General features: G+C 46.5%; 1 protein-coding gene across 2 annotated transcripts in view; it reads left to right on the forward strand.

Annotated features, from left to right (window-relative positions):
• The window catches only part of CTNNA2 (catenin alpha 2), a 3064502-nt gene that overhangs the window by 2745009 nt on the left and 293229 nt on the right, over positions 1-26264 (forward strand). For both annotated transcript variants that reach the window (XM_075346593.1, XM_075346583.1), the window contains exons 11-12: positions 6195-6287; positions 17564-17720. In XM_075346593.1, coding sequence (XP_075202708.1) covers positions 6195-6287; positions 17564-17720 — 250 coding nt within the window. The remainder of the gene's footprint in view (positions 1-6194; positions 6288-17563; positions 17721-26264) is intronic.

Here is a 26264-nt window from a genome sequence, read left to right on the forward strand (position 1 = left end):
ATTGAGGGAGACCAGGAATTCATTATAAACTTGTTTTGACTGAACACAAACTTGGTAACAATGGTGTATATTAGAAAGCAGGCAAAAATCTTCTTTTATGTTTCTTTATCACAGAGAATCATTAAAATCATCTTCCAAACATCAGTAGAGTACATCAGTAGAGTACACCAGTTGCTTCAACCTCCATAAGTCCTTCTCTTTCCAAAACTACACATACTAGCATCACATTACAGTCCATGAAAGTCATTTTCCTCCTCAAGGGGTTCCACATCTTTTCCTTCTTAGAGGGATGTTGCCAATATGGCAAAATTGAGCGGTAAGATCCCTTAGACCTTTAGAGAACACCCGCCAAAGACACTCACTTCATTCCACAGTCTGTTCTTCCCTGCATCCGTATCCCTCTCTCTCAGGGATTCATTCCTTCGGTCAATGCACTGACCAGACTCCCCTAGGTCACTCTGTGTCATGTCACCTCCTCCTTTTTCTCAGTTCTCTATTTTTCTCATGTTATGCTCTGTAATGGTCTCGTCTTCAGGTGTACCCTCATCATGCACTACATACAACTTTTCAGACCTGAGGTCTATCTCTGTCACACGCTGGGCACTATGTACCGTTGTAACAGAAACTTTCCCTTTCCCTGTACTCTAGCTCCTACTTTATGGGCTAGTACCAACAGCTAACTCTATCTGTGCCTACTGTCTATTACTGGGAAGAACTCAGCCTCCTCATAGCACACTGCACAACATTATATATCACGGTTCCCTTTACACAATAAAGTGGTTGATGTCTTCAAGGATGAATGTGACAACATGTCACCTCAGTACACTTTCTTCCAGCAAGAAATAGCTTGGATTGACACATCCATGTTTCTTTGTAGGTACTATAAGTGTGTTGCACCAATCGGCAGAAGGATTTTCTATCGCCACAAAGGCATACATGAGGTCTGCGGCCAGTCCATGCATCTGTCATGATTCCTCTGTGCACAGCATCTTACACACAGATGTGTTACGGGGGGACCGGCAGATTAGGACCAGGGGTATATATCCCAATCGCCAGTCGGGGCCCACCGTGCTCCAGATGGTAATGGAGCTGCTGGCACCCTGTGGGTTAGGCGGAGACTATAGAGCTGGATGGCTCTGAGATAACTCAAGGAACCGGTCACGTGTGTAGGGACACGTCAGACCGGACGACAACCCAGTTAGCGTTTCGGTGGAACGGACGCTACTCCGACCACGTGTGTAACAACACGTCAGGCCGGATGGTAACCAGTTAGCGTTGACCGAGAAGACCGCTGCGACAGCGCCCTGTCAGCCACGTGTGTAAGACACGTCAGGCCGAGCGGTCCCTTGATTAGCGTTTCTGGCCACCACTCGACTGGCCACGTGTGTAAAGGACACGTCAGACCATGTAGTCACACCAGTAGCATTTGACTGGGAAGCCGAGGAGGATAATAGGGTTCACACACCCAATCCAGGAACACCCTGTTAACTTCACAGGGGTTCTGGGGTGCGCTGTCCATGCGCGTAGAGGGCACAACCGGACAGGTGGCGCAGCAGGTACACTGTACGTGTGCGTAGAGGGCACTCTCGGACAGGTGACGCAACAGGTATTCTGCCCGTGTGCGTAGGAGGCACAACTGAACAGGTGACGCAGCAGCCGCAGCCCAGTTAACGCCACTGGACTGCTCTAGCACAACAGGAACGGTAGCAAGGAAGCACGGCGCCTGACCCTCATGTGCTGAGCCACGAATCTTGGCGTGACAGGCACCGTTCGCCTAGCCCTACCTACCGCTTCCAACAAGGCTTATGCCACCAAGAACTCTAAATGAAGACTGCGCACCTCCATGTTGTCTCCAGCCCCTTTTATAACCTGGGTCTGCCCCAAACCCAGGGTGGAACCACCAAGGTCCAATAGCAGAGTGCCATGTCATCAGTGACGTCAAATGCGGCCTATCCGGAACCGCCACGTCATTGATGACCTCGCCACGCCCCAAACACTTCACCAGTCATCGTCTGACGACCAATGGTGAGGTGCCAGATCATAGGGGCGAACCTCTGCGAGCCAGTCCGGAGTTGCCACATCATCAGGAGACCTGACACCGTCTGCCCTATCAGGGCCTGCCAGCTCACGGACATGCTCAGTGAGGTCCTTACCGGACCTAGCCTCTGATGCACTAAGTGCCTGAGCATGCTCAGTAGCCTGAGCAACAGGCTCAGAAAGCAGACTATCAGTTTGAGCATGCTCAGTAGGCACATCCCAGAACTTAGACACAGCACGAAGTCCAAGTACCTGTGCAAAGAGGCTGTTAGGGTTAATTGTGGGAGCATGCTCAGTAGCCTGAACTGAGGACTTAGTCTCAGACATAACACAATCAGGCTGAGCATGCTCACTAGGCAAAACACCGGGCTTAGACTTTGGCTGGGGTAAATCGGCGCACGCATGCACACTAGCCGCCTCTCCACACTTAGACGTGGTGGAAGGAGCAGCCAACTGGACAACCCGAGGCACTGCCAAGAACGGCAGCCAGAGCCTGGGAGCAACAGGAACCGCAGCAGGCTGCTTGCGGCTATGGCGGCGCCGGTTCGTAACAAGATGATGCTCTGCTGTCCCTTCCTGAACTACTGAGCCAGCAGTGACATGTTTCCTTTGTGCAGAGCATCTTGCATTTGGAGATGCTCTGCTGTGTTTCTTTCAGCACTAGCTTACAGGTTGTTTGACAGCGCAGGATTCCATGCAGGTTCTGGGAGGTGCTGATTACTAAGGTGTTCCACCTTCCTGGTAATTGCTCTGTTTCATTACTGAGCATGCTCTCTCAAAACCTCGCCAGTGATACTTTGTCATTATGCAGTTGTGCTCTTGGTTCGTGCTTGTGATCTGATCTAAGTTTCTTGACCCCGGACCGTTGTTTGACTCTTCTCTGCCCACTGCCTGTTCTTGTCATTACCTTCTGGCTTTTGACCTCGGACCGTTACCTGACCATGTCTCTGTCTACTCCATGAATCTAAAACGTACTCTCCTGGAATTCTGACCCTCGGCGTGTGACTTGACTGCATTTCTGCTTACTCCCTGTGTCCTGTTGTGTCCTCCTGTTCCCTGACCCCGGCTTGTCTCACTACCCTTCCATTTATACTATCCGTAAGTAGGGACTAGCATCATATGCTATATGCTTTGTGATTTTGAAAACAAGCTATGTGAATTGTTTTTGGTATACAGAACTTTTTTCTGCTGTAAGTTGCGGTAGCTAGCATTACTTTTTTATGTTGTTCTTGTTTATAGTATGACAACGAATTTTATTGAAAAACCTATTTAAGGCTTTATGGAACACAGTTTTGCTTCTGCCTGTGGACCTGAAAGCAAAATACCGAAATTTCTCCCACCTGTGCTGGTTTTATTTTTCTAAACTTAGAAAACCTGAAAATTTACATAGTAGCAACAGCATGCACCATAATCAACACAGTGGAAGAAAAATGTCTCTTTGAATTGTACTTTTACTTTTCACGGAATCCAAACAAAACCCTCAATAACTTTCCAAATGTCTGCTTTACCTCTCTTGCCCTAATTTTACTTTATGCTTTATTTTCTATTTTCGTCTAATGCTGTAGTCAGAGTTCTGCCGGCTTTCTGTTTGCACAGTGCCAAAATAAAAACGTTAAGGTCCTGGCCCGTAGCAGGGCCCCTGATTATCCCGGTTATTTAAGATACATAATGTGTGTATATATGCGGCAAAGTGACTTTCTAGGTCCCTATAGCTGTAACTCTAATGCGTTGTCTTGTTTGTTATGTTTATTTGGGAGGGGGGCAGGGGGGTTTTCAGGAATTCTCCTTTCATTTTGATTACAGATCTCTTCGGGATTTTTTTTCTGGACCTCCCAAATATTCTCCATCAATGCATAAAAAACGACCTGGGCAAAATCCGGTCTGTGGGCTCCATGTGGTTCTCTGGCTGTTTCCGCTCGGTTCGCAGACTGAAAAAGACAAAAGTCTGAACACAGTGGACCACGGGCCTCACCATGCCCTCCCGATACCTCCAGTCGAATCATGATATCCCCACTATCTGTATTCTCAGGATGCAGATAGTTGTGAAAACATTTCCGGGCAGTCAAGGAGTGGAACAGGCGACCACGGGAGGTGGTGAGCTCTCCATCAATGGAAATCTTCAAGTGGAAACTGGATAAACATAAAGCTAGGATGATTTAGGAAAGCCTGCACTCGCAGGGGGTTAGACCCGATGGACCTTGTGGTCCTTTCCAACTCTACCATTCTACAGTATAATTGTATGATTTGTGGCACATTGAGTCGCCATCTCTTTTTTCCACATATTCAACAGACACAAATGCAAAGCCCTCAAAAGGGGCTATGTGGTGGCTCAAATTTAACATAGGGAGGCTGTGTGGGGGGTCTTGCTGTATATAGTGAGGCTATGTGATGATGACTCATTCTGTATATGGGAGGGTATGTGGGGTCTTAAGGGTGCTTTACACGCTGCGACATCGCTAACGATATATCGTCGGGGTCACGTCGTTAGTGATGCACATCCGGCATCGTTAGCAGTATCGCAGCGTGTGACACCAAGGAGCGACGATCAACGAGCGCAAAAACGTGAAAATTCGTTGCTCGTTGACATGTCGCTCCTTTTCCAAATATCGTTGCTGCTGCAGGCATGTTGTTCGTCATTCTGGCGGCACCACACATCGCTATGTTTGACACCACAGGAACGACGAGCATCTCCTTACTTGCGTCCACCGGCAATGAGGAAGGAAGGAGGTGGGCGGCATTTTCAGGCCGCTCATCTCCGCCCCTCCTCTGCTATTGGACGGCTTCCGTGTGACGTCGCTGTGACGCCGCACGAACCGCCCCCTTAGAAAGGAGGAGGATCACTGGCCAGAGCAACGTCGCAGGGAAGGTAAGTCCGTGTGATGGGTGTTAGCGATTTTTTGCACCACGGGCAGTGATTTGCCCGTGACGCACAACCGACGGGGGCGGTTACGCTTGCTAGCGATATCGGTACCGATATCGCATTGTGTAAAGTACCTTTTAGACTGTATATGGGGGCTATTATGGGGCTCATACTGTATGTAGGAGGGATATGAGGGGGTTAATACTGTATATAGGAGATTATAAGTGGGCTAATACTATATATTTGGGTATTATTGGGGGCTCATACTATACATACGGGCTGTGTTGTTTTTCACAAAGTATATAACAGGATTTTTAGGAGCTCATACTATATAAAGAGGGGAAAAAGGGATACAGAGGGGCTATATAGGTGGTCACACTGTATATTGGGGGCCGTGTGTGGAATTATACTCTATATCGGGAGCTGTGTGGATTCATACTCTATATAGGAAGCTTTGTGTGGGCTCACACGGTACAAAGGGTGGCTGTGTGCGGACTCATACAGTGCATAGGGATATGTCAGCATACTTAATTCTGCTCATTATTAAATAATACAATTATTATCAATATAAAATAATTGAAATTCCTATTTTAGTAGAATTAATTTCAGCCTATTGGTTTGGCCCCCACAATTGTCATGGTCTCTCATGTGGCCCATCAGGGAAAAATGTTGTTCACCCCTGCATCAGGTCATTAATTTATGATCAGCGCAGTTCTGATCCCTGTGACTCTCATCCAATCAATAGAACAATAAGAAATGGCTTCTTATTGCTCTTGCCGGCACAGTGACATTCCTCCGAGTGTGGCCGCGCCTGGTACTGCAGCTCAGCAATACCAGACATGGCCATACTTGTATGGAAGGCAATGTAGGTTGTGGGTGTTCTGGGTAATGCACCATCAATTATAAATTCTCAAAAAAAAATACTTTTTGAATTCCTGAAAAAATGGAACTGTCAGTCTGTTAGGTGTCATAATGTTCAATGTAAAATTGTGGATATATTGTTCAGTAGAGTATAATCAAGAGATCAGAAAATCATTTATCCATATAAAGAAAGATGAAACATAATGCATCACCATATGGTTTTACTCCCTACAGAGCCTCAAAACAGAAGAGCACAGCACAGGGAATCGTCCCTGGGGACCCGTATGGGGCTATGTGACTATAAACCATGGGACTGTACCTGTACATTTGTGCATCGAGGATCTATTTGTGATTGACATCTTGATTAATACCATAGCTTGATTTTATGACAGGAGACGCTTTTCTCTATTTTACATTTTATTTTTTTGCTTTTTAGGTTGCGAACCTCGCGTGTTCCATATCTAATAATGAAGATGGGGTGAAGTTAGTCCGTATGGCTGCCACCCAGATTGACAGCTTATGTCCTCAGGTACGTCTAGTGATGGAAAGGATCAGTTATCTAATTACTTGATTGAGCCACAATTCACTGCAATGTTGCAAAATCCTAGAAGACACAGATATCTAAAAGAAGGTGGTATATCTAGCACTTCCCTAGAGAAGCTATGGTTTGGATCCATCATGGCATGGACTCTTTAAGATCTTAAAGAGGTTGTCCACTACTTTTACATTGATATTGTAGCCTTAGGGGTACTTTGCACACTACGACATCGCAGCTGCGATGTCGGTGGCGTCAAATCGAAAGTGACGCACATCCGGCGTCGCAGTCGATATCGTAGTGTGTAAATCCTTTTTGATACGATTAAGGAGCGCAAAAATGTCCAAATCATATCATCGGTGTAGCGTCGATCATTTTCATAATTTTGGAAGGACCGATGTTACGATGTTGTTCCTTGTTCCTGCGGCAGCACACATCGCTGTGTGTGAAGCCGCAGGAGCGAGGAACATCACCTTACCTGTGTCCTGCGGCTCACGCCGGCTATGCGGAAGGACGGAGGTGGGCAGGATGTTTACGTCCCTCTCAGCTCCGCCCCTCTGCTTCTATTGGCCGCTGCACGACTCACCCCTTTAATAAGGAGGCGGAACGACGGCCATAGCGACGTCGCAGGGCAGGTGAGTGCATGTGAAGCTGCCGTAGCGATAATGTTCGCTACGGCAGCTATCACCATGATATCGCAGCTGCGACGGGGGCGGGGACTATCGCGCTCGGCATCGCAAGCATCGGCTTGCGATGTTGTAGTGTGCAAAGTGCCCCTTAGGATGGGTCATCAATGTCTAATCGGCCGGGGTCCAACACCCAGCACCCTCGCTGATCAGTGTTCCCGATGCCGCCATCGGCAGCTGGTAGCTGGAAATGCTCAGCTCTGGAGTCAACTCAAAGCAGCTGCAGCCAGGTACTGCACATCCACCTCCCATTCAAATCAATAGGAGGCCGATGAGCAGTACCTAGTTGCGGCCGGTATCAGAAGACGGAGCAGCTCCGGAACTGAGCAATTCTGGCTGCCTGCTTTCGTCGCCAGCACCAAGAATAGCTGATCGGGAGGGGGGGTGTGTCGGGTGTTGGCCCCAGCCAATCAGACATTGATGAGAAGGTTATAAATAGCATAATGTTACAGGTAGATAGATGAAATAATTTTTCCCTATGAAGAAAACTGGCTTCTACTCTGTGGGATTTTGCCTTCCACAGGCTCAACACTGGAGAACAGCGGCACTAAAATAGGCTGAACTAGATGGACATAAGGTCTTACTTCAGCCTTAGAAACTATGTTACTATGTTACTATGACCTATCCTAAGGGTAGGCCATCAATGTAAAAGTAGTGGATAACCTCTTTAAATGGGTGGTTCACTACTCATTAGTGGCAATATCGATGTAAATCTAATAGAGAAGGCTTTTCTCAACTACCTTGTGTTGTAAATTCTGACTCTGAGTGGCGTTATTGTGGTCTGCACATCCCCATCAAGAAACCCACAGGCTCCATGACCTCTGAGATCCGGGGATGTCACATGAACTTCCAGTTGACCTGACATCACCGAGGCGGGTCCCAGTCTCCCGGAGTGACTGGGCTGTGGGCGGAGTTTCACTGCTCATCACAGCCCAGTGCTCTGCAATGAAGGAGAGAGAATGTGAGATGCTGGGCTGTGACAAGCTGTGAAACTCCACCCACAGCCCAGTAACTCAGGAAGACTCTGGCAGGCCATAGTGATGTCAGGTCAACTGGAAGTTGACATGACATCACCGGATCTCAGAGGTCATGGAGCCCGGGGGTCACTTGATGGAGATGTGCAGACCTTAATAGCGCCGCTCAGAGGCAGAATTTACTGCACAAAGTATTTGAGAAAATCATTCCCTATGAGCAGTACTTTGATGTGGCCACTAATGTTGAGCAGTGAGCCACCTCTTTAAGGGTTTCCTGTGCTATATGGCACCAATAAATCAATAGCAGATCCTTTAAATCCTGTTTTGTTTTCCTGCGCATTCCACAAGTGTTAAATTAAATCCAGATTTTTTTTGGTAACAAAGTTTCCTCCCCCCCATACCACCAATTTTCAGCTTCTCATATCCATGGATCTAACCACTAAATGATATCTAACTACTACCACCACATTGAGCAGCTTCCAATATTCTATACATAATAGCTACTATTCAATATATGAATCATTAGAGAAAGACCTGCCCCAGTAGCAGCTGCAGAAACTGAATATTTTTTTCTACAGAATGCTATGGTTGTGTTTAAAGCGCACCAATCACCAGGATTTTTCTATATAACCTAAAGCCAGTGCTATCCTTGCACTATCATGCTGACTCAATACATATCATTAGTTGTCAGCTATGATGTATAGGTTTTGAAACAGAAGCAAGTAAAGTTTGTAAAATGAGCAGCTTTTTGATTGGCAGCAGCTGCCGATCAGCTAATCGCTGGGGTGGGTTTTGATAGTGATTCCTGCCCCTCTGCCTGTTAATCCTCACTTTATATGTTATTTATGCTGATTCTATTATAGAAGCATTTTATTAAGCTAGAAGGACCTGTGCTGATATCATACCCATGTGACCAGAAGGGGCAGGGCCACCGCCAACAGAAAAATAATGTTGCTTCCTTGTATCAGCTATGTTTGATGAGGTCCCGCCCCTTCTGGTCACATGGTTATGATATCCGCATAGGTCCTTCTAGCCACTTAGTAAAACGCCTTTATTACAGAATTAGCCTAAATAACAGATAAGGGGAGGACGGATAAGCAGAGGGGCAGGAACCACTATCAAAACTCATCCCAGCTATCAGCTGATCGGCAGCTGTTGCCATTCAAAAAGCTGCTCATTTTACAAACTTTACTTGCTTGTTTTTCAAAACCTATACATCCTAGCTGACAACTAAAGGTATGTACAGCATACGCATGATAGTGCCAGTATAGCACTGGCTTGAGGTTATATAGGGAAATCCTGGTGAACGGTGCGCTTTAAGCCCAACCAGACAGCACTACCACAGGACCAGGAAAGACTCCATTTACACAATAGCCCTGGGAATGATAAAGGAATGATTTCTAGGGGCTCTACTAACCTTAGCCATTTTTTAAGCCATCCCTATGTGGATTCAGCCTTCACACTATATAGGATCTGATACCAATTGCTATCGCTAGCATACAGTTTCACAACAGTGTAGATAATAAAAATCACTATCGGCAGCTACATTATTGCTTACCCCATAAATAAAATGGCAGAAGAAAGAAATGTACAACTAGACAGATTCAATAGATAAAAGGCACTACTTTGTCGATGAGGACTATGCTGGTGAAAGGACGTTGCCATCCATAATAGCAGACGTATGGTCATTTCAAGTATCCCCACTTGCTCCCTTTAAGATGATAAGTGCTGAAGAAATACAATACTCCAGGAAATGAAAAGAAAAATATGTTGTTCATTTATTGTGTGTGATAGCCTTGGATGGGACTTGGAATGAAATGTGCAATGATGGAACTTTTAGAACGGTCCCTTACTGCTCACCATCATTTGTCATTGTGCAACATTATAATGCCGCGCGGCTAACACTGCTAAACAGCAGCGCTGGGACCGAAGCTTAAGTTCTGCTCCGTGACATTTGCTGTTCTTAAAAAATCATAAATTACAAGAGGGATTTGTCCCATCCTATATAATCATGCTGCTTCTCTATCTTTGAGGAGGTCTGGTGTGAACATAAACTGAATCTTTCACATAGTCTGTGGAGGCAGCTGTTCTGTGGCCCGAACCAATATCCTAGAGATTGGTGCCATCAATCACAGGGTATCATTACGGATGGAGAAGCCCTAGACCTTTCTCAATCAATATGCCATTTGTGGTCAACCCCTTTATAAGTTAATACAATCTTCTGGTGGAAACTCCCAGGATTTGAGACGGTCTCTTCCTCTTGGTTAATGTCTCAAGATGTGGGGTGGTTAAGAAAATTTTTTTAGCTTTGAATATACAATGCATCTTTCTAAAAGAATACAGATTTTATGGTACTACCACGTCCCTTTGGAATTTTTTGACCAGGGAACTCAAAGCAAAAAAACTCTTTAGAGATAATTAAAGTGAACCTGAAAGGTGCAATATGCACCAAGAACCAAGAGCAGTTCTGGGTGCATATTGCTAATCCCTGCCTAACCGTCCCTGAATCCAGTAGCATACATAAAGAAATCTTTAGAAAACGTATTTCTAAAGATCCTTTATGATATCCTAATGAGGCCAGGGACTAGTCGCAAGGGTGTTAGTTCCTGAAATCATTCCACTCTCTTAAGCTGGGTTTACACACTGCAACATCTCAAACGACATCGCTGTAACGTCACCGGTTTTGTGACGCAATAGCGATGTTGTTTGCGATGTTGCAGTGTGTGAAACCTATCAGCGACCTGGCCCCTGCTGTGAAGTTGCTGATCACTACAAATCATTCAGGACCATTCCTAGGTCCTTTGTTTCCCGCTGTGCAGCATGCATCGCTATAAAGTTTCAGTGTGTGAAAGACTTTGCAGCGACTTTGTTAGCAACTTCCCTTTCAAAAAGCTGCTTATCAACGTCCCCAACAACCAGCTAGGTCGCTCTGCAGGTCCAGATCGCTGTTGAGTTGTTGGCCAGGTTTGCCTGTTTGACAGCTCACCAGCGACTCAACAGAGACTTAGGGAGGTCGCTGTTACGTCACAAAACCGGTGACGTTACAGCGATGTCCTTTGCGATGTTGCAGTGTGTAAACCCAGCTTTAGCATGTTAGCACCCTCACAGTATTCAACGCCTATGGCCCAGCATCATCAGATGCCGAGCTTAGGGTCATTGCGCATGGATCAGAAGTCACCACACTTCCGGTCATGCGCACTAGACTGTTCTGAAGCTGGGACGCGTACACCTGGCTTCATAATGTGCATGACCAGAACTGTGGGGCATTCTGATCCATGTGCACTCACCCTAAGCTCAGCGCTCTGTTTCGGTGCAACGGACACAGGTACGTGTGCCACTGCCAATAATGACAATGGGCATTGAATAGAATATTACACACCCACATGGGCATGCTAACATGCTAAGAGGGTGGAATGAGTGCAGGAACTAACACCCTTGCGGCCTTTTTTAATAAAATATATTTCTTTCCCTAATAGCATTTTGTGAGGATCACCCCTTCTATGAATGTCTTTTCATGATGTATTCCCAAAAGTCGCACACAGTCAGGATCACCTCCTTGAACCCACCTCATGTGACTAATGAGTCTAGGAATGCCCTGGCTTGGTTGCAACAACCAAACGTGTTCACTCTTAATACTACAGTCAAGCGGATAACATTAAACTGCTCAGTAAAACCAAAGCAATGAGCCAGAGCATAAGTTGAGGTGCAATGTGTAGGAGCATGTTTATGTGGCACCCTGGCCAGCCAGGTAGTCACAGATAGGGCCCCGCATTACACCGTTCCCTAACAAGGTGACAGCAGCCAAACATATAAAACCCTAGTCACCCCCTCAGTGCTTGATGGACACACCAGGGGGCGGAACTAGGCAGTTTTAACACACCCACCAAGGAGTCTCAGACAGCCTGGGGCGGGAAAGTTTAGTCTAGTCAAAAAGTTCAAGTCTAGAGGTCAAGAGGAGAGGTGTGTTGGCTGGAGCTGTATGCAGCTCCAGCAAAGGAGAGACCTAAACTGAACCAGTGCCAGGGTAGGAGCCCTAGTACTGCTGGCTAGGAGACAGACAGAGGCCTCTGTCTGCAGGAGACGGGAAGATGGCTCGGTGGAACCGAGGTGGATCGGGACAGGGTAGTGGCCCACTGGTACCGACCCGGGGAACCAACTCGGAAACCGGAGCACAAAGGGGGGTACTCAGACCCTGAAGCTAGGTCCAGAAGCTACTGGGGGCTTGCTAATTAACTGATTGCGGCCAGGACTAGAGGTCCTGTCCCACCCAAAGTCTCGACTGAAGGCAACAGCCAAATGAAGGGGATAGATAGACACCGCCACGGCACAGAGATCCCACGGGCCAGCGTTTGCGGGCAAAGGGCTCCTCAGGCAACCAAAAGCCGGGAGCGGACTCCTGAAGATGCAAGCGCAGGTAGTCCATCATCACAAACAGGTGCGGGAGAAAGGCAGAGACCACCAACCGGGAGGGGGACAAGACTGCAGCCGGCTGCAGGCACCGACCACCATCACCTTGGTTTACTAGAGACTCGTGTGTTTACTAATCGTGAGTACATCAGTGCCTCCAGCTGGCCATCTCCCTGCACCACCAAACACCCCCCCAACGGGTCCCAGGGCCACCATCCCTGCCCACGGAGGGGTTAACAACTTGCTGCGCAACATCTCCCCCGGGTGCCCCATAACTGCAGCGGTGGTGTCCATCGTCACCAAAACCCGTGGGTGGCGTCATGAACTTAAACACGGCTTCGGCCGAACACACATGTCCCCAAACCGTAACCCCCCCTTTTGATTGGCGTGCCCGCAGGACCCCCGGGTCCGGAGACCCTCGAGCCACCCACTAAAGGTCCGGATCCGAGCGGCTTGGCTGCCGAGCATGGGGTGGTACACCCCAATTTCTGGCGTCATGAACAGGACATATACCCATCCACTTACCTTGTGGCAGTGCGCCTTGTAGTGAAGTCAGCGATGATCCGTTGCAAAATTTTCAAAATCTGCCATCTTTCCGCCATTGTTTGGCGCGAAGATTCCCGCCAGAGTCTTCTTCCCCGCGAAAAAAGGCGCAAAAACTGAAGCCCCGTCCCCTATGAACACGGCCGTAAAGCACAGCCGGAAGTCGAAAAACGAAACTTACCAGCCGGCGAGAGGAGTGCAGCGAAAAGACCAAGGGGGGCGGGTGAAGATTCTGCGACATTTGACCGAGCAGATAAAGGGCAGGGACTCCAGGACCCTGCCACCCTTCTGGTTCCTGGACCCCGGGAGAGCGACATGGCTGATCCGTCCAGCAAGCCTGGAGTACCGGAGTCCGCGCCCGGAACAGCAGCGTGGGTGGAAGCCCGGACAACGCAGATGTGTCGCCACATACAGGCCCAGGCGCGCTTCCTGCTGGAGCAGTGGATGGCCAAGATGGAGGAGCTGGCTGCAGCCGTGCGAACACGCGAAGTGCAGGCAATCTTAGAGGAGCAGGTAAGCGACCCACGTCCCTATGTCCCCAAGGGACCGACCAATCAGGCTGAAGGACCCGGTCTGCCCCTGCTCTCTATATTGCCTCCCTCGCCACCCATATCGGTTGCCACCGCTTGGTCCGCTGCCACCAACACCGGCAGCAAAGTCCGTCCTACCAGCCCGCGAGGACCCGCCTGCAGGAACCGCCGGCGGACAGCCCGTCGCCACCCCGGCACCACCACCGATACCGTGGAAGATCAGCCTCCGGAGGGTGCCCTGCCCCATTGTGGTTCCACCGGTCCCGGAAGAAGCCACGCCCCAGTTGACCAAGGCCCCGGCAGTCCGCCCGGCCAAGATGGAAGTAGCTGCGGACCGGAAGTCGGTCCAGCGGGCCAAGTTGGCTTCTCCCAGAACTCAGGCCTAGGCTGGGGCACCGCAGGGTTGCCGCTGCCAAGAAGCAGAGCCGGCCGCGACACAGCGGGGTTCCCCAAGAAGGGTGTCGTTCGTAGCCGACACCGGGGAGCTCCGGCTGGGCCCAAAGCCTGTGCAGAGTGAGTCGGAGCAGGCAGACAATCCGTACTGGGAGCAGCAGAATCATCAGCTGGGCTGGGAGACAGCAGCCAGCGAGAAAAGAAAAGCGGAGGTGCTGGCCCGGACCATCCAAGAAAATGATAATCTGAAGAACGCCACCTTCCGGGTGCGGGACCCGACGCATGAAGGCCAGGTCCGGCACTTCGACCCCCGGGACGGATGGGGGTTCATCTTCGAGCCAGACCTGGACGCGGAGATCTTTGTGTCCTGGAGGGAAGTCTATCCCCACCTTCCAATGGGCCATCAGGCCGGGACCTGGAACCCGGTGAGTAAGTTACTTACACCCGGCATTGCGGGGAGAGGGGATGGTTCACCCTCGATGTTAAGAGGAAGGTGAGCCATAGTGCCCGGAGGCACACCCATTCCCCTTAACTGCCATATAGTCCCGTTGATGAAGAAGAAGATTGCTGAATAGGAAGCGGTTCCCGGCTACCATCTTACCCGTCCCCGTTTGGACTCTGTTTACCTCCCGTTTGTTTTACCCCATTTAAAACTCAGACATGGCTGAGAACTTGCAGGCCAACCCAAAAACTATTGGGCCTTGTAAATAGTCCCTGACCACCCTTTTCATTGTCCTGCAGTCTCCGGAGAGGCTGGTTGGAGGAAGGGCCTGCGGGAAATTGTAGGCCGAGGTCCTGTCACTAGTGAGACCTGTGACGACCCTCCGGGTCAGGGGTCACCTGGACATGGGGCCTCTGAGAGAGACTGCCAAGTAAATAACTTATTACCCGGCCCATGTGGGCAACACCTGGACCCGAACCCGTTTCCAGGACTGGGTAAATGGGGTGCTGACCTGGTTTTTAGAGGCAGCATCAGGGCTAGATTTGCTTGGGTGGGCAAAAATAGAAAGGACCCGGTCCCGTCCCGTTCCCGCTTAATAAAAATATTTTATATTGCAACGTTCAAGTAACCTGACTCCCGCAAGGGAAGAAATTCACAAATATGCTTGATTGTACAAAAGTTATTATAATTGTAAATATGTTCTTATCTTTTTCAGTTAAAGCAAAAATAAACCGGTGGTGGTCGGACAGCCCGCGGACGGTCTGTGGTTAACCAAGAGGGAGTGTGACGCCCTGGCCAGCCAGGTAGTCACAGATAGGGCCCTGCATTACACCGTTCCCTTACAAGGTGACAGCAGCCAAACATAAAAAACCCTAGTCACCCCCCTCAGTGCTTGATGAACACACCAGAGGGCGGAACCAGGCGGTTGGAAGATGCCCACCAAGGAGTCTCAGATAGTCTGGGGAGGGAAAGTTTAGTCTAGTTGAAAAGTTCAAGTAGGAGGCAGACCAAGGCCTCTGTCTGCAGGAGCCGAGAAGATGGCTCGGTGGAACCGAGGTGGGCCGGGACAGGGTAGTGGCCTGCCGGTACCGACCCGGGGAACCGACTCGGAAACCGGAGCACAAAGGGGGGTACTCAGACCCTGAAGCCCTGTCCAGAAGCTACTGTGGGCTAGCTAATTAACTGATTGCGGCCAGGACTAGAGGTCCTGTCCCACCCAAAGTCCCAACTGAAGGCAACAGCCCAACGAGCGGGATAGAAATCCACCGCCACGGCACAGAGATCCCATGGGCCAGCGTCTGCGGGCAAAGGGCTCCTCAGGCAACCAAAAGCCGGGAGCGGACTCCTGAAGTTGCAAGCGCAGGTAGTCCACCATCACAAACAGGTGCAGGAGAAAGGCAGAGACCACCAACTGGGTGGGGGACCAGACTGCAGCCGGCTGCGGGCACCGACCACCATCACCTTGGTTTACCAGAGACTCGTGTGTTTACTAATCATGAGTACATCAGTGCCCTCCGGCCGCCCATCTCCCTGCACCGCCAAACACTCCCCCAATGGTTCCTGGGGCCACCATCCCTGCCCACGGAGGGGTTAACAACTTGCTGCGCAACATCTCCCCCGGGTGCCCCGTAACTGCAGCGGTGGTGTCCATCTTCACCACATCCCGTGGGTGGCGTCACGAACTTAAACACGGCTTCGGACGTACACATACGTCCCCAAACCGCAAACCCCCTTTTGATTGGAGTGACCGCAGGACCCCCGGGTCCGGAGACCCTCGAGCCACCCACTGAAGGTCCGGATCCGAGCGGCTCGGCTTCCGAGCACGGGGCGGTACACCCCCACTGTTGCCAGTAAGCAGACAAAAAAGTAAGATAAATATAAAATGTGCATACACCTTGCAGTAAAAAAGTTAAAAAGTAATAGTATGTATAAATAGGGTACATAGTTAATACTGTTATAATGTAAAGAAAAAAGCATAAAAGCCATCCCATTGGGGCAAGGTGTACCCAATCGGGATGGTCCTAACCTCTGATGTTAAAACCTCCATTTGTGAGTTGATACACACGGCACTAGAAACTTGGCGCTCAAGATCAATGTGAATAGTGTTTTTCATTGTGAAGAATTTGTAGGACCAGCACAAGCACAGATGTTTCAGTCAAAAGACCTTCATCAGTGTGCGTGCAGAGGGTCCTCAGAAAGTGTAGTAGCATGGTGAGCGGCGTTGCTTGTTATGACTTGGTGTCCACAGCTGTCTTTGTGGACATCTCGTCCTTCCCAGCTACGCCGCTTGCCATGCTACTATACTTTCTGAGGACCCTCTGCACATACACTGATGAAGGTCTTTTGACCAAAACGTCTGTGCTTGTGCTGGTCCTACAAATTCTTCATGATAAAAAAACACTATTCTCATTGATCTTGAGTGCCAAGTTTGTAAAACCTACATTTGTGTCAGACGACCCCAATATAAATGGAGGTAAAGCAGAGTCGGGGCCGACTGTTCAGACACCTGTCCATGGGAAGCTAGGCATTCCATCTTTAAAGTTATCATAGGTGTATGGGCATCTTAAAGAGGCTACTTTTGCATTGATAGATTAGCCTTCTATCCTTTGGATAGGTCATCAATGTCTGATTGGCTGGGATCCAACACCCCAAACCCCCGCCTTTCAGTTGTTTTTGGTGCAGTAGGCACCTAGGAATGATCAGATTCAGATCTGCTCCATTTTCTGATAGCGTCAGAGAGCAGAAACTGCACATCCACCTCCCTTTCAAATGAATAGGATGGAGATGTGCAGTACTCAGCCACAGCCGATATCAGAACATAGAGTAGCTCCGAATCTGAGCACTTCCAGCAACTTGTTGCTTTTTTGCAGCCTTTTTTATGCATATTATATGTGCCTTAGAAAAGTAAGTAGCATGTATAAGAGATGTTAAAGTGGCAATGATTTAGTATTTGGGGAAAATGGGTGGAATACTACTCATATAAAATGAATTCAGACTCCCAAGAAATTGGTTTCACCCATAGGAGCCTCAATTTTGGATCAATGTTTGATGGATTATTATTAGGGTGTCCATTCCCTTTGATGGTCACATACTGGGTCTCGGAGGTATCTTTCCTTAGCAGTAATACTCATTTTATAAAGTACTTTTTTTCCAAGGAGGAAAAATGAGGTCATAGATTCTGTTTATATGTCATAGATTCGAAGGCTCGAAAATTGTCCCTTAACATTATTACTTGAAACATTATCCATGAAATATGTTGTATTCCTATTCTTTACAATCTTTTCTTTTACTTCAGGTGATCAATGCAGCCCTGACACTGGCTGCCAGACCTCAGAGTAAAGTAGCTCAAGATAACATGGACGTCTTCAAGGACCAGTGGGAGAAGCAGGTCCGGGTCCTTACGGAGGCTGTTGATGATATCACTTCAGTAGATGACTTCCTATCTGTCTCCGGTATGACTCAGCTTCTATAAATTGATATTTAAGAGCTTGGGTTGACTGTAGAATAGCTAAGGACACACATTGTAAACCTAAGGTAGGAGGAATAGATGCTTTAATGAGTGTCACGAATGCGTGAGGTCTGTCCATCTACAGGTTACCTCTGGGGGATCTGGGATCAGGAAGTCTCAATGCAGGTTCTCTGTAGAGCCCATGTGACTGTTATCTTTTATTACAGTGGATTTACTTTCATTTGATACTGACGTGCTTAAGGATCTTTTCCCTTTTGGATGAAATGACTCATAATCTCAATCACAGCTGCAGCATATTATCATGACTCCTTTCCTCTATATTTACCCACTCCTGGCTTCACACCATGCCTGTTCTATTCCGACCATTTTGAAGGCGTCTGTCTCTAGAGAAACTGAGGTGTTTGCTTCTGTTGCAGCTGAGAAGTTTCCTGCTGGAGAAGCAGAGGAGTGCTATTTGGTGTGTCTTTTCACACCCATTTGTCTTACCTTCTTCTAGATGTTTTATTTTAGTAGTGAGACTAGTGTCAAGCTGGTCTTCATATTAGTCAGGGTGAGTTCCGGGCCAGAGCACCTAGACATGTGATGGCACATGGGGAAGGAGGACCCATTAAGGCACATTAGGGAGTGCAGGGATCAGACTCAGGTGAGTGTTAGAAGATGACCCCGCTTCCCTTTCCCTATCGCTAGGTCCTTCCGTTGTACTTCTTCCCTAGTTTTCCCTTTGTGTTTAACTCGACAATGGATCCCTTGGCGTTGTGATGGTGGATCCATTAGCATGAATGGGTTATCAAGATTTTTAAAATTGCTAACCTGTTCTTAAAATAGGCTGTTACGAAGGTTTAGCAATTTTTATTCCAATCTTCCAATAGAAATTTCTTTCCCATATGAGATGTTTTAGAACTGGATAGGGGCTGATGGATATGTCTGGTCAGATGCTGCTCAATCACCAACCATTCAGAAAGTGCACAAACTCTTTAAAAATTAGATCGGTTGAAGTGGTACCGGCTGTGATACTTTATTGTATCACTTCAAACTGACACATGACACATCACAGCCACTATGAAAAGTGTGGAACATACACATATAACATATGAAGAGCCCACATCAGTCATCTGAGCAATTCTCCCCATCCAGTAGATCAGAAGGAGTGCTGATCTGTAATTAGTGGCTTTTCCCAAAAAGGCCGCAACAATTAAAAACTGGAAAACCTCTTCAATTTAGTAGGTTCACATTTTTTCCAGTAAGAGATCATTCATTTTACAAAATTAGCAATTAGGTTCATGGAATTATTTTGAAAATTGGGAAAGAAGAAAATTATGACAATTGGCAACTTTTGAGTAAAAGTTATTTTCACTTATTCTCATAGGCCAACACTTTATGGATCAATATCGGGTTTTTAATCTTACAAATGGATACAGTATTTGCAGAGGGTCTTGAAGCAGATCTGCTCCAAAAGCTGCATAACAATGCTTTCCATACTGTTTGAATACTTTTCTTGCTCTTATCAATGTAAAATTGCCCTGGCTTTTCATTTGATGACTTTCTTGTTGCATTTTTTTCCTCATAATGTTTTAAAAACCTCCCCATGGGAAAAAATAAATATATATACTTGTCATTTCTTTCAGGCAGAAAGAAACCTTGAAAAATGTCTTCCAAAATAGTTTTAATAAATTGATAAAAAAAAATTAAGAAAAAAAAAATTACATAAAAGAAAAAAAAACAACAAAAAAACCGACTACATTACCTGTAGTAGATTCCGCTTGAAAAATGTGTCCAATTTTATGTACTTTAAAACTTGGTGTACACATACCCTAAGGTGATATTTTAGAAATAAAAAGTCTAACCTTAATTCTATACATTTTTTCCTTTATTATTTTTCATTGTGAAAAGCATAATTAAAACTTTACTGATTTAAATACCTATATATTTAACTCAATGTATTTTTTTGAGAGATATATTTATATTAGATCTGTATTTCGATTTATTGTTCTACACTTACGGTAATTGGTTTTTATTATTTAAAACCTTTCATACACAAACTATTAACAGTTTAATTAAAAACCAAGAAAACATGTAACTTCATATAGAAAATAAAATTGCATTATATTCTCTTTTATTATAATTTTTAACAGTATCGAGTAAGAAGAGGCAATGTGTTCACTCTAGTACAAGTTTTAGGCTTCATTCAGACATCCGTGTGAGTGTTAAGCGGGCTTTACACGCTACAACATATCTAACGATGTGTCGGCGGGGTCACGGCGTAAATGACGCACATCCGGCATCGTTAGTGTTGTTGTAGTGTTTGACAGCTACGTGCGATTGCGATTGAACGTAAAACCTTTCATCGCATACACGTTCATTTGCTAAAAATTGCACATCGGGTTGTTCAATGTTCCCGAGGCAGCACATATCACAGTGTGTGACACCCCGGGAACGATGAACAGATCTTACCTGCGTCCTGCGGCTCCCACCGGCTATGCGGAAGGAAGGAGGTGGGCGGGATGTTTACGTCCCACTCATCTCCGCCCCTCCGCTTCAATTGGCCGGCCGCATTGTGACGTCGCTGTGACGCCGAACGTCCCTTCCACTCCAGGAAGTGGATGTTCGCCGCCCACATCGAGGTCGTATGGAAGGTAAGCACGTGTGACGGGAAATAATCATTTGTGCGACACGGTCAACAAATTGAACGTGCCGCATATACGATGGGGGCGTGTCACATCGCATACGATATCGTATGCTTAATTGTAAAGGTGTAAAGCAAGCTTTACAATCAGAGTGAAATGGACCGTTTTTTGCCTCGTATGCCATCCTAATTGCTTCCTTTTCACCAAAGCAGGCAGGCTGTCTAAGCTTATAATAGCCATTGACTTTTAGCAATAAATCAGTTAAAATGGAATGAAACTCAGATGTCAATCTGAAGTACAAAGTTTGTCTTCCACATTTATACAGATTCCCATAGACATTATGTCACGCTCACTGGGTGTAGAAAGCATTGTGAGGTGCGTTCAGACCTCCATGCGTCTGATGCACAAGAAAAAACACACTAAAAAGGGGGCACCAGGACACAAAAACAATAGGAGGCCCTGGAACTACTGAGGGGGGTAGGTGGTATCTCATGACCTCACCGACAACCGTACCTTATCTCCTTACCAGTCCCTATACAGTCTCCGCAACTGTCCCTGAACAGGAACCTGGGACCCTTGGAAGACCCTATAGTAACCCTGACTCATGAGGGGCTGGTGAAGTTCACTAGACCTAATCGCTGCACTAACAACACACTCGGGAATTTAAGACAAACAGATGAAAAAAAACAACCAAAAGGATAAAGCCTGAGCACAGGAACGTGACTAGCAGAACCTTCCTCAAAGGCAGCCAGGACACAAATTACTTTGTATCTTCAGCAGGGAATGCTGGGATACACCACTATTTAAAGCTGAAGGACATAACTGCTTAGAAAGTGCACCTGATCACTCAGTAAGGAGCTGCTTTGGAAAAGCTGCAGTAGAAAAACTGACACTTAACCACTTCAGTTCCAAAAGAAATTAAACCTATAAACAGCGCCAGATGAGAGGCTGTCCAAAGGCTGTCACTGGTCTCAACATGCAGGAAGACGATCGTGACACATTAATGGCCCAGTCTGATACGAAAAACGGATGAGAATAGGACACACTCTGTGTCTCATGGACCGGACAAACAGTTCCAATTTTTTAAATGTGTGTGTGCACCTGGATTAATAAAATTCTATGAGTCCCTGTCCTGTCTGCAAAAAAAAAAAATCCATCTGCACATGAACATAGAAAAGAGTGAATATATTCTAGTGGCATTGAATTCTATTTGAATAATACAAAAGCCCACATTCAGCAAAATGCCCAATTTTTTGTTATTAGTTTCTGCATGAATTTAGCAAAATGGTGGCCAATAGCTCATAAAGGGCCATCAAAAGGTTATAGATTTTAAAAAGACTTATACACACCTTACCATTAACCTCTTCAACCCCTCCATTCCTCACTGTTACTCATCTGATGCTCATTGAATCTTCTTATCATTACCTCTTGTACTGAAATCTCTGGGTCTCTTCACGTTAGACTGGGACACCCGACTCTGATGAGGTCCGGAACATTACCGCGTATCTGCCTGCACAGTCATGGTAGACATTGTGATGTCATGATGTTGTGACTAGTGATGGGTGATCGTGCTTGGCATTGCTCGGTACTCTATCAAGCATGAGGGTGCTTGGGTACTCACGGAGCTTAACCAAGCATCGTGAGTGCTCAGATGTTTCATCCATGAAACAATGACCACAACACACAGGCTTGCTTCACTGCATGATGTGTGCAGGCACCGCAGGTAGAGTCATTTTCAGTCTCTGAATGGCTCTCACTGGGGTAAAGCAACATTTTTTAATGTAGAGTGGCAAAAGGGAAAAAAAAATCTCATCCTCCCTTCACCCAGAAATGCTGTTTATCACTGGCTGTATGTAGGTGAAGAGTCAAACTTCCCAGTCATTGACTTCCTTTAAATTCATTACTCATGTCACACAGATGTATGAATGAGGTCTTACAAAAACTTTCTATACTGCAATGTTGAAATAGGAGCCAAAAGGTTTATTATACAGTGTCCGTCTGACCAGTATTCACCTGAATTTAATATAACTGCACAGGAAAGGTCAGCATGGCCACTGAAAAAACGCAAATAGCATTCCATATAGAATTCATCAATGTTGGTCCATACGGTGGACAGATGCCATGTATTCCATCTAGACTGTGGTCACTATTGGGCGCATACCTCCTGAATGTATGTGCCTTACACCTAGAAGAAACATAAAGGGCCTGATTTATCAAGACTGGACTTGTTCATGCCTCTTTTGATGAGACGGCATGCTGGATTCAGATGCTCCTTATTCATGAAGAGTTGCACAGCTCTTCAAAGATCTTTGTCACAGTTTGTCATGAATTAGATGAGCTTTGATGTCCCGCCCATGCCTCACCCTGGTCCCATCCCACCTATGCTTTTTTTTGTTGGAGTTGGGAAAAACTGTTGTGAAAACTCCAAAAGTGACACAATTTAGTCACAACTTCGAGTTGCACCAACATTTTTGTGCCTTTTCAAAATTTTCTTTCAAGAATTCCAATGTGAAAGCTTTAATGAATCAGGACCAATTTGTTCCTACCCTGGCATACTGTAGTTACTGTATTTTTCAGATTATAAGATGCACTTTTCAGGAGGTGGAGAATTAGCGCAGGAGCTGTGCGGGCATCTGTCTGTGTGGGTGGCCGGCTGGCTGCGTCTCTGTGTGGGCAGCTCTCTTTGCGGGTAGCTGGCTGCCTCGCTCTTCAGGCGGCTCTCTGTCTGGTCTGCGGTGGCTGTGTGGATCAGGCAGGTGAGGTGGGTGTCCAGATCCTCTAGCTTCAAATGATGGCGCCCGAAGTCTGCTCGTGCGCAGATGGAGCTCTCGCCTCAAGATCTTGTCATTGAGCTGAGAGCTCAATCTGCGCACACACCATTCCGGGCGCCATTTCTTTGAAGCCTGCACCACCGACAGAGCATCTGGGACACCCGCCGCACTGATCTGCTCCACACAGCCAGCACAGCTTCTGCTGCCAGCACAGCCCGACCGCTGCCAGCACAGACCCCACCGCTGCCAAGCACAGCCCCCACCAGCACCGCCCCTGACTCCTGTAATTCCGCTCCACCACCTCTGCCGCCTCCGTCTGGTAAGACAACACCAGAGAATAAGAGGGACCCCATTTTTACTACCTTTTTTATCTCAAAATTTGGGGTGCATCTTATCTGGTGCGTTTTATAAATGAAAAATATGGAAAATACTGCCTACTAGTTCCTGTATTTTTCAGGCATGCTTGTTTCTGCTGCAGTGAATCATTGGCCAACATGTCACCATTTGTGTCAAGTGATTGGCTGTCGAAAGAATATGGCCAGAGTTTATGGCACCAGTGGAGAGTCAGTGAGGTTAGTATTCTATATTCGTTACCGCACAGCATTTTGGATAACTTTTCTACTTTTTTTGGGAGATGCAGTTGACAAACCTAACTTGTGGTATCCTTTACCATTTTATTCAAGGTCAAGCAGTAAGCACTCCTTTCCTAAATAATATTGTATATCTACTCGTCCCAATCACTTCCATCAGGCTCGAAATTAGGAAATGTCCAATAATGGTTTATTTACTCTGAAATAGGGATATCTTTGTAATTACACTGTCTCCTCATACTTTATGGCAAGAGAGCCGTCAGCAATGTAACTTGGACTGGACTCAAATGAAGTATGGTGTTGAGTTATGGTGCGTCCTAATGTTTGAGTGGGAGATATTGAACCATAATTAACTATGTCTACAAACATTTATTAAGATCTATAACTCAATCTCTTTTGCATTTTCTTTATATTGCACATTACGGCGCAGATTCACTGAAATTATTTGATTTGTCATTCGGTATGTTATGATAAAGCAGATGCATGCTGACTTATACGCTTCAATTACCTTCTCTAGCTCGCTATCTGTCCAGCATTTAGCAAAAGCGCTGAAAAGCAATTGGCTAAACAGCCAATAGACACTGGTATCCTGCCATCTTGTTACTCTCATTTAGCAGAAAATTCATTTCACATCCAATTTTAGAAAAGCCTAGGAAAGTGAGTCTGGTCATTTTTATTAGTCGTGCCCTGCAAATAAGGATCAATAGTAACTTGTAAGCCAAAAAATTTTCCATATCAAATACTTGCCATTTTAATTTTTTTGTTCATAACCCTTTATAAAACCCTATTGATCGTCGACAGATGGAATCCTTCATATTATTGAAGTTTTAGGCATAAGCAAATTGAACAAAACTAATTTATGTCATAAACAGGCCATCACCGGTACGAGTCTGCGGGAACAATTTGTCAAAGTATATTTCATGGTAAAGAATGGCAGGCAAATAAAGGGAAATATCCATTTGATTTCAGAAATAAAAAGAGATCCAGAGAAAGAAACAAATAGATAAATAAATAGATATATAGATAAAAAAGATGTACTTAAGGCCCCGTCACATGCAACGACGTATCTAACGATATATCGCCGGGGTCACGGATTCCGTGACGCACATCCGGCATCATTAGCGACGTCGTTGCATGTGACACCAACGAGCGACCATTAACGATGGAAAATACTCACCAAATCGTCCATCCTTGACACATTGTTCATTTTCAAAAAATCGTTGATTGTTGAGAACGCAGGTTATTCGGCGTTCCTGAAGCAGCACGCATCGCTACGAGTGACACCCCGGGAATGACGAACTACAGCTTACCTATGGCCGCCGGCAATGAGGAAGGAAGGAGGTGGACGGGATGTTACCTCATTGGGATGTTACATTATTGGGTTGCCGCTTAGTGACGCCGCTGTGATGCCGCACGAACCGCCCCCTTAGAATGGAGGCGGTTCGCTGGCCACAGTGACGTCGCTAGGCAGGTAAGTCCGTGTGAGAGCTCCGAACGATATTGTGCACCACGGGCAGCGATTTGCCCGTGACGCACAAACAACAGGGGGCGAGTACGCTTGCTAGCAATATTGCTGCATGTGACGGGGCCTTTAGACATAAGTATAGTAGTAAAATATATATACTCTTATCAGTCATAATGTTGAAAACATTAACAGGTGAAGATAATGTAACTGACTATCTTATGATGATGGAACTTGTCAAGGATGACAAATATTAGGCAGAAAGTTATTGAATAGAAATGAGCGGACCTGTGAAAGTTCGGTTAGGCAGGTTCACCCTCACTTCGGATAAAGTTCGGTTGGAACCCAGACTTGAATCTCAATGGAAGTCACTAATGGAACAGTTCAATTCTCCACCCACATGCATTAAGCCATAAACAAATAACTTCCGGGGGAGGGTGGTTAAGGATTTTACTTTTTTGTGCACACTACATATGGTAATGCTCTAGTTACCAGTAATGCAGGCTATTCAAACATTGCAAGTGGATCACACTGGGCTGAGCTCCGAACATACCTGAGTACAGCGATGCTCACTCGAGTGGTTAGTATACGTAAAGCACCCTAGCTCCAAACTCAAACACTGATGTTTTTTATTAAAGTCCATATTCGGTAAGAGCACCAAACTTTACTTTTCAGTTTCGCTCATCTTCATACTTGAAGTTGATGAGATGGAAGTAAAAAAAAGAAGCAAAACATGAAGATCTAAGTAACCAAAACCAAATAGTGATGACTGGATCAACATATCTCCAAAGTGGCTGGTCTTGTAAAGTCTTCCTATTAGGCAGTGGCTAAGTCACAAGTGACAAGGGAAGGTACCCTTGAAGGTAGAGAGGCCCAGGCCCCCAACCTAGGTCCTATCTCATGTCCTTGTCAATGGTGATAAAACCCCCTTCCACAAACCACCACCCAGTAGGAAGGGTCTAGAACAGAAGTCTACAATCCCAACAAATATGGACAAAACAGGGGTAACAATGACTACAAGTCATACTCACAGCAACCACACACAAAGGAGCCACTAAACTGTACAAGGGGAAACAACAT

Source organism: Anomaloglossus baeobatrachus, chromosome 1 (assembly GCF_048569485.1).
Source record: "Anomaloglossus baeobatrachus isolate aAnoBae1 chromosome 1, aAnoBae1.hap1, whole genome shotgun sequence".
Classification (NCBI taxonomy): domain Eukaryota; kingdom Metazoa; phylum Chordata; class Amphibia; order Anura; family Aromobatidae; genus Anomaloglossus; species Anomaloglossus baeobatrachus.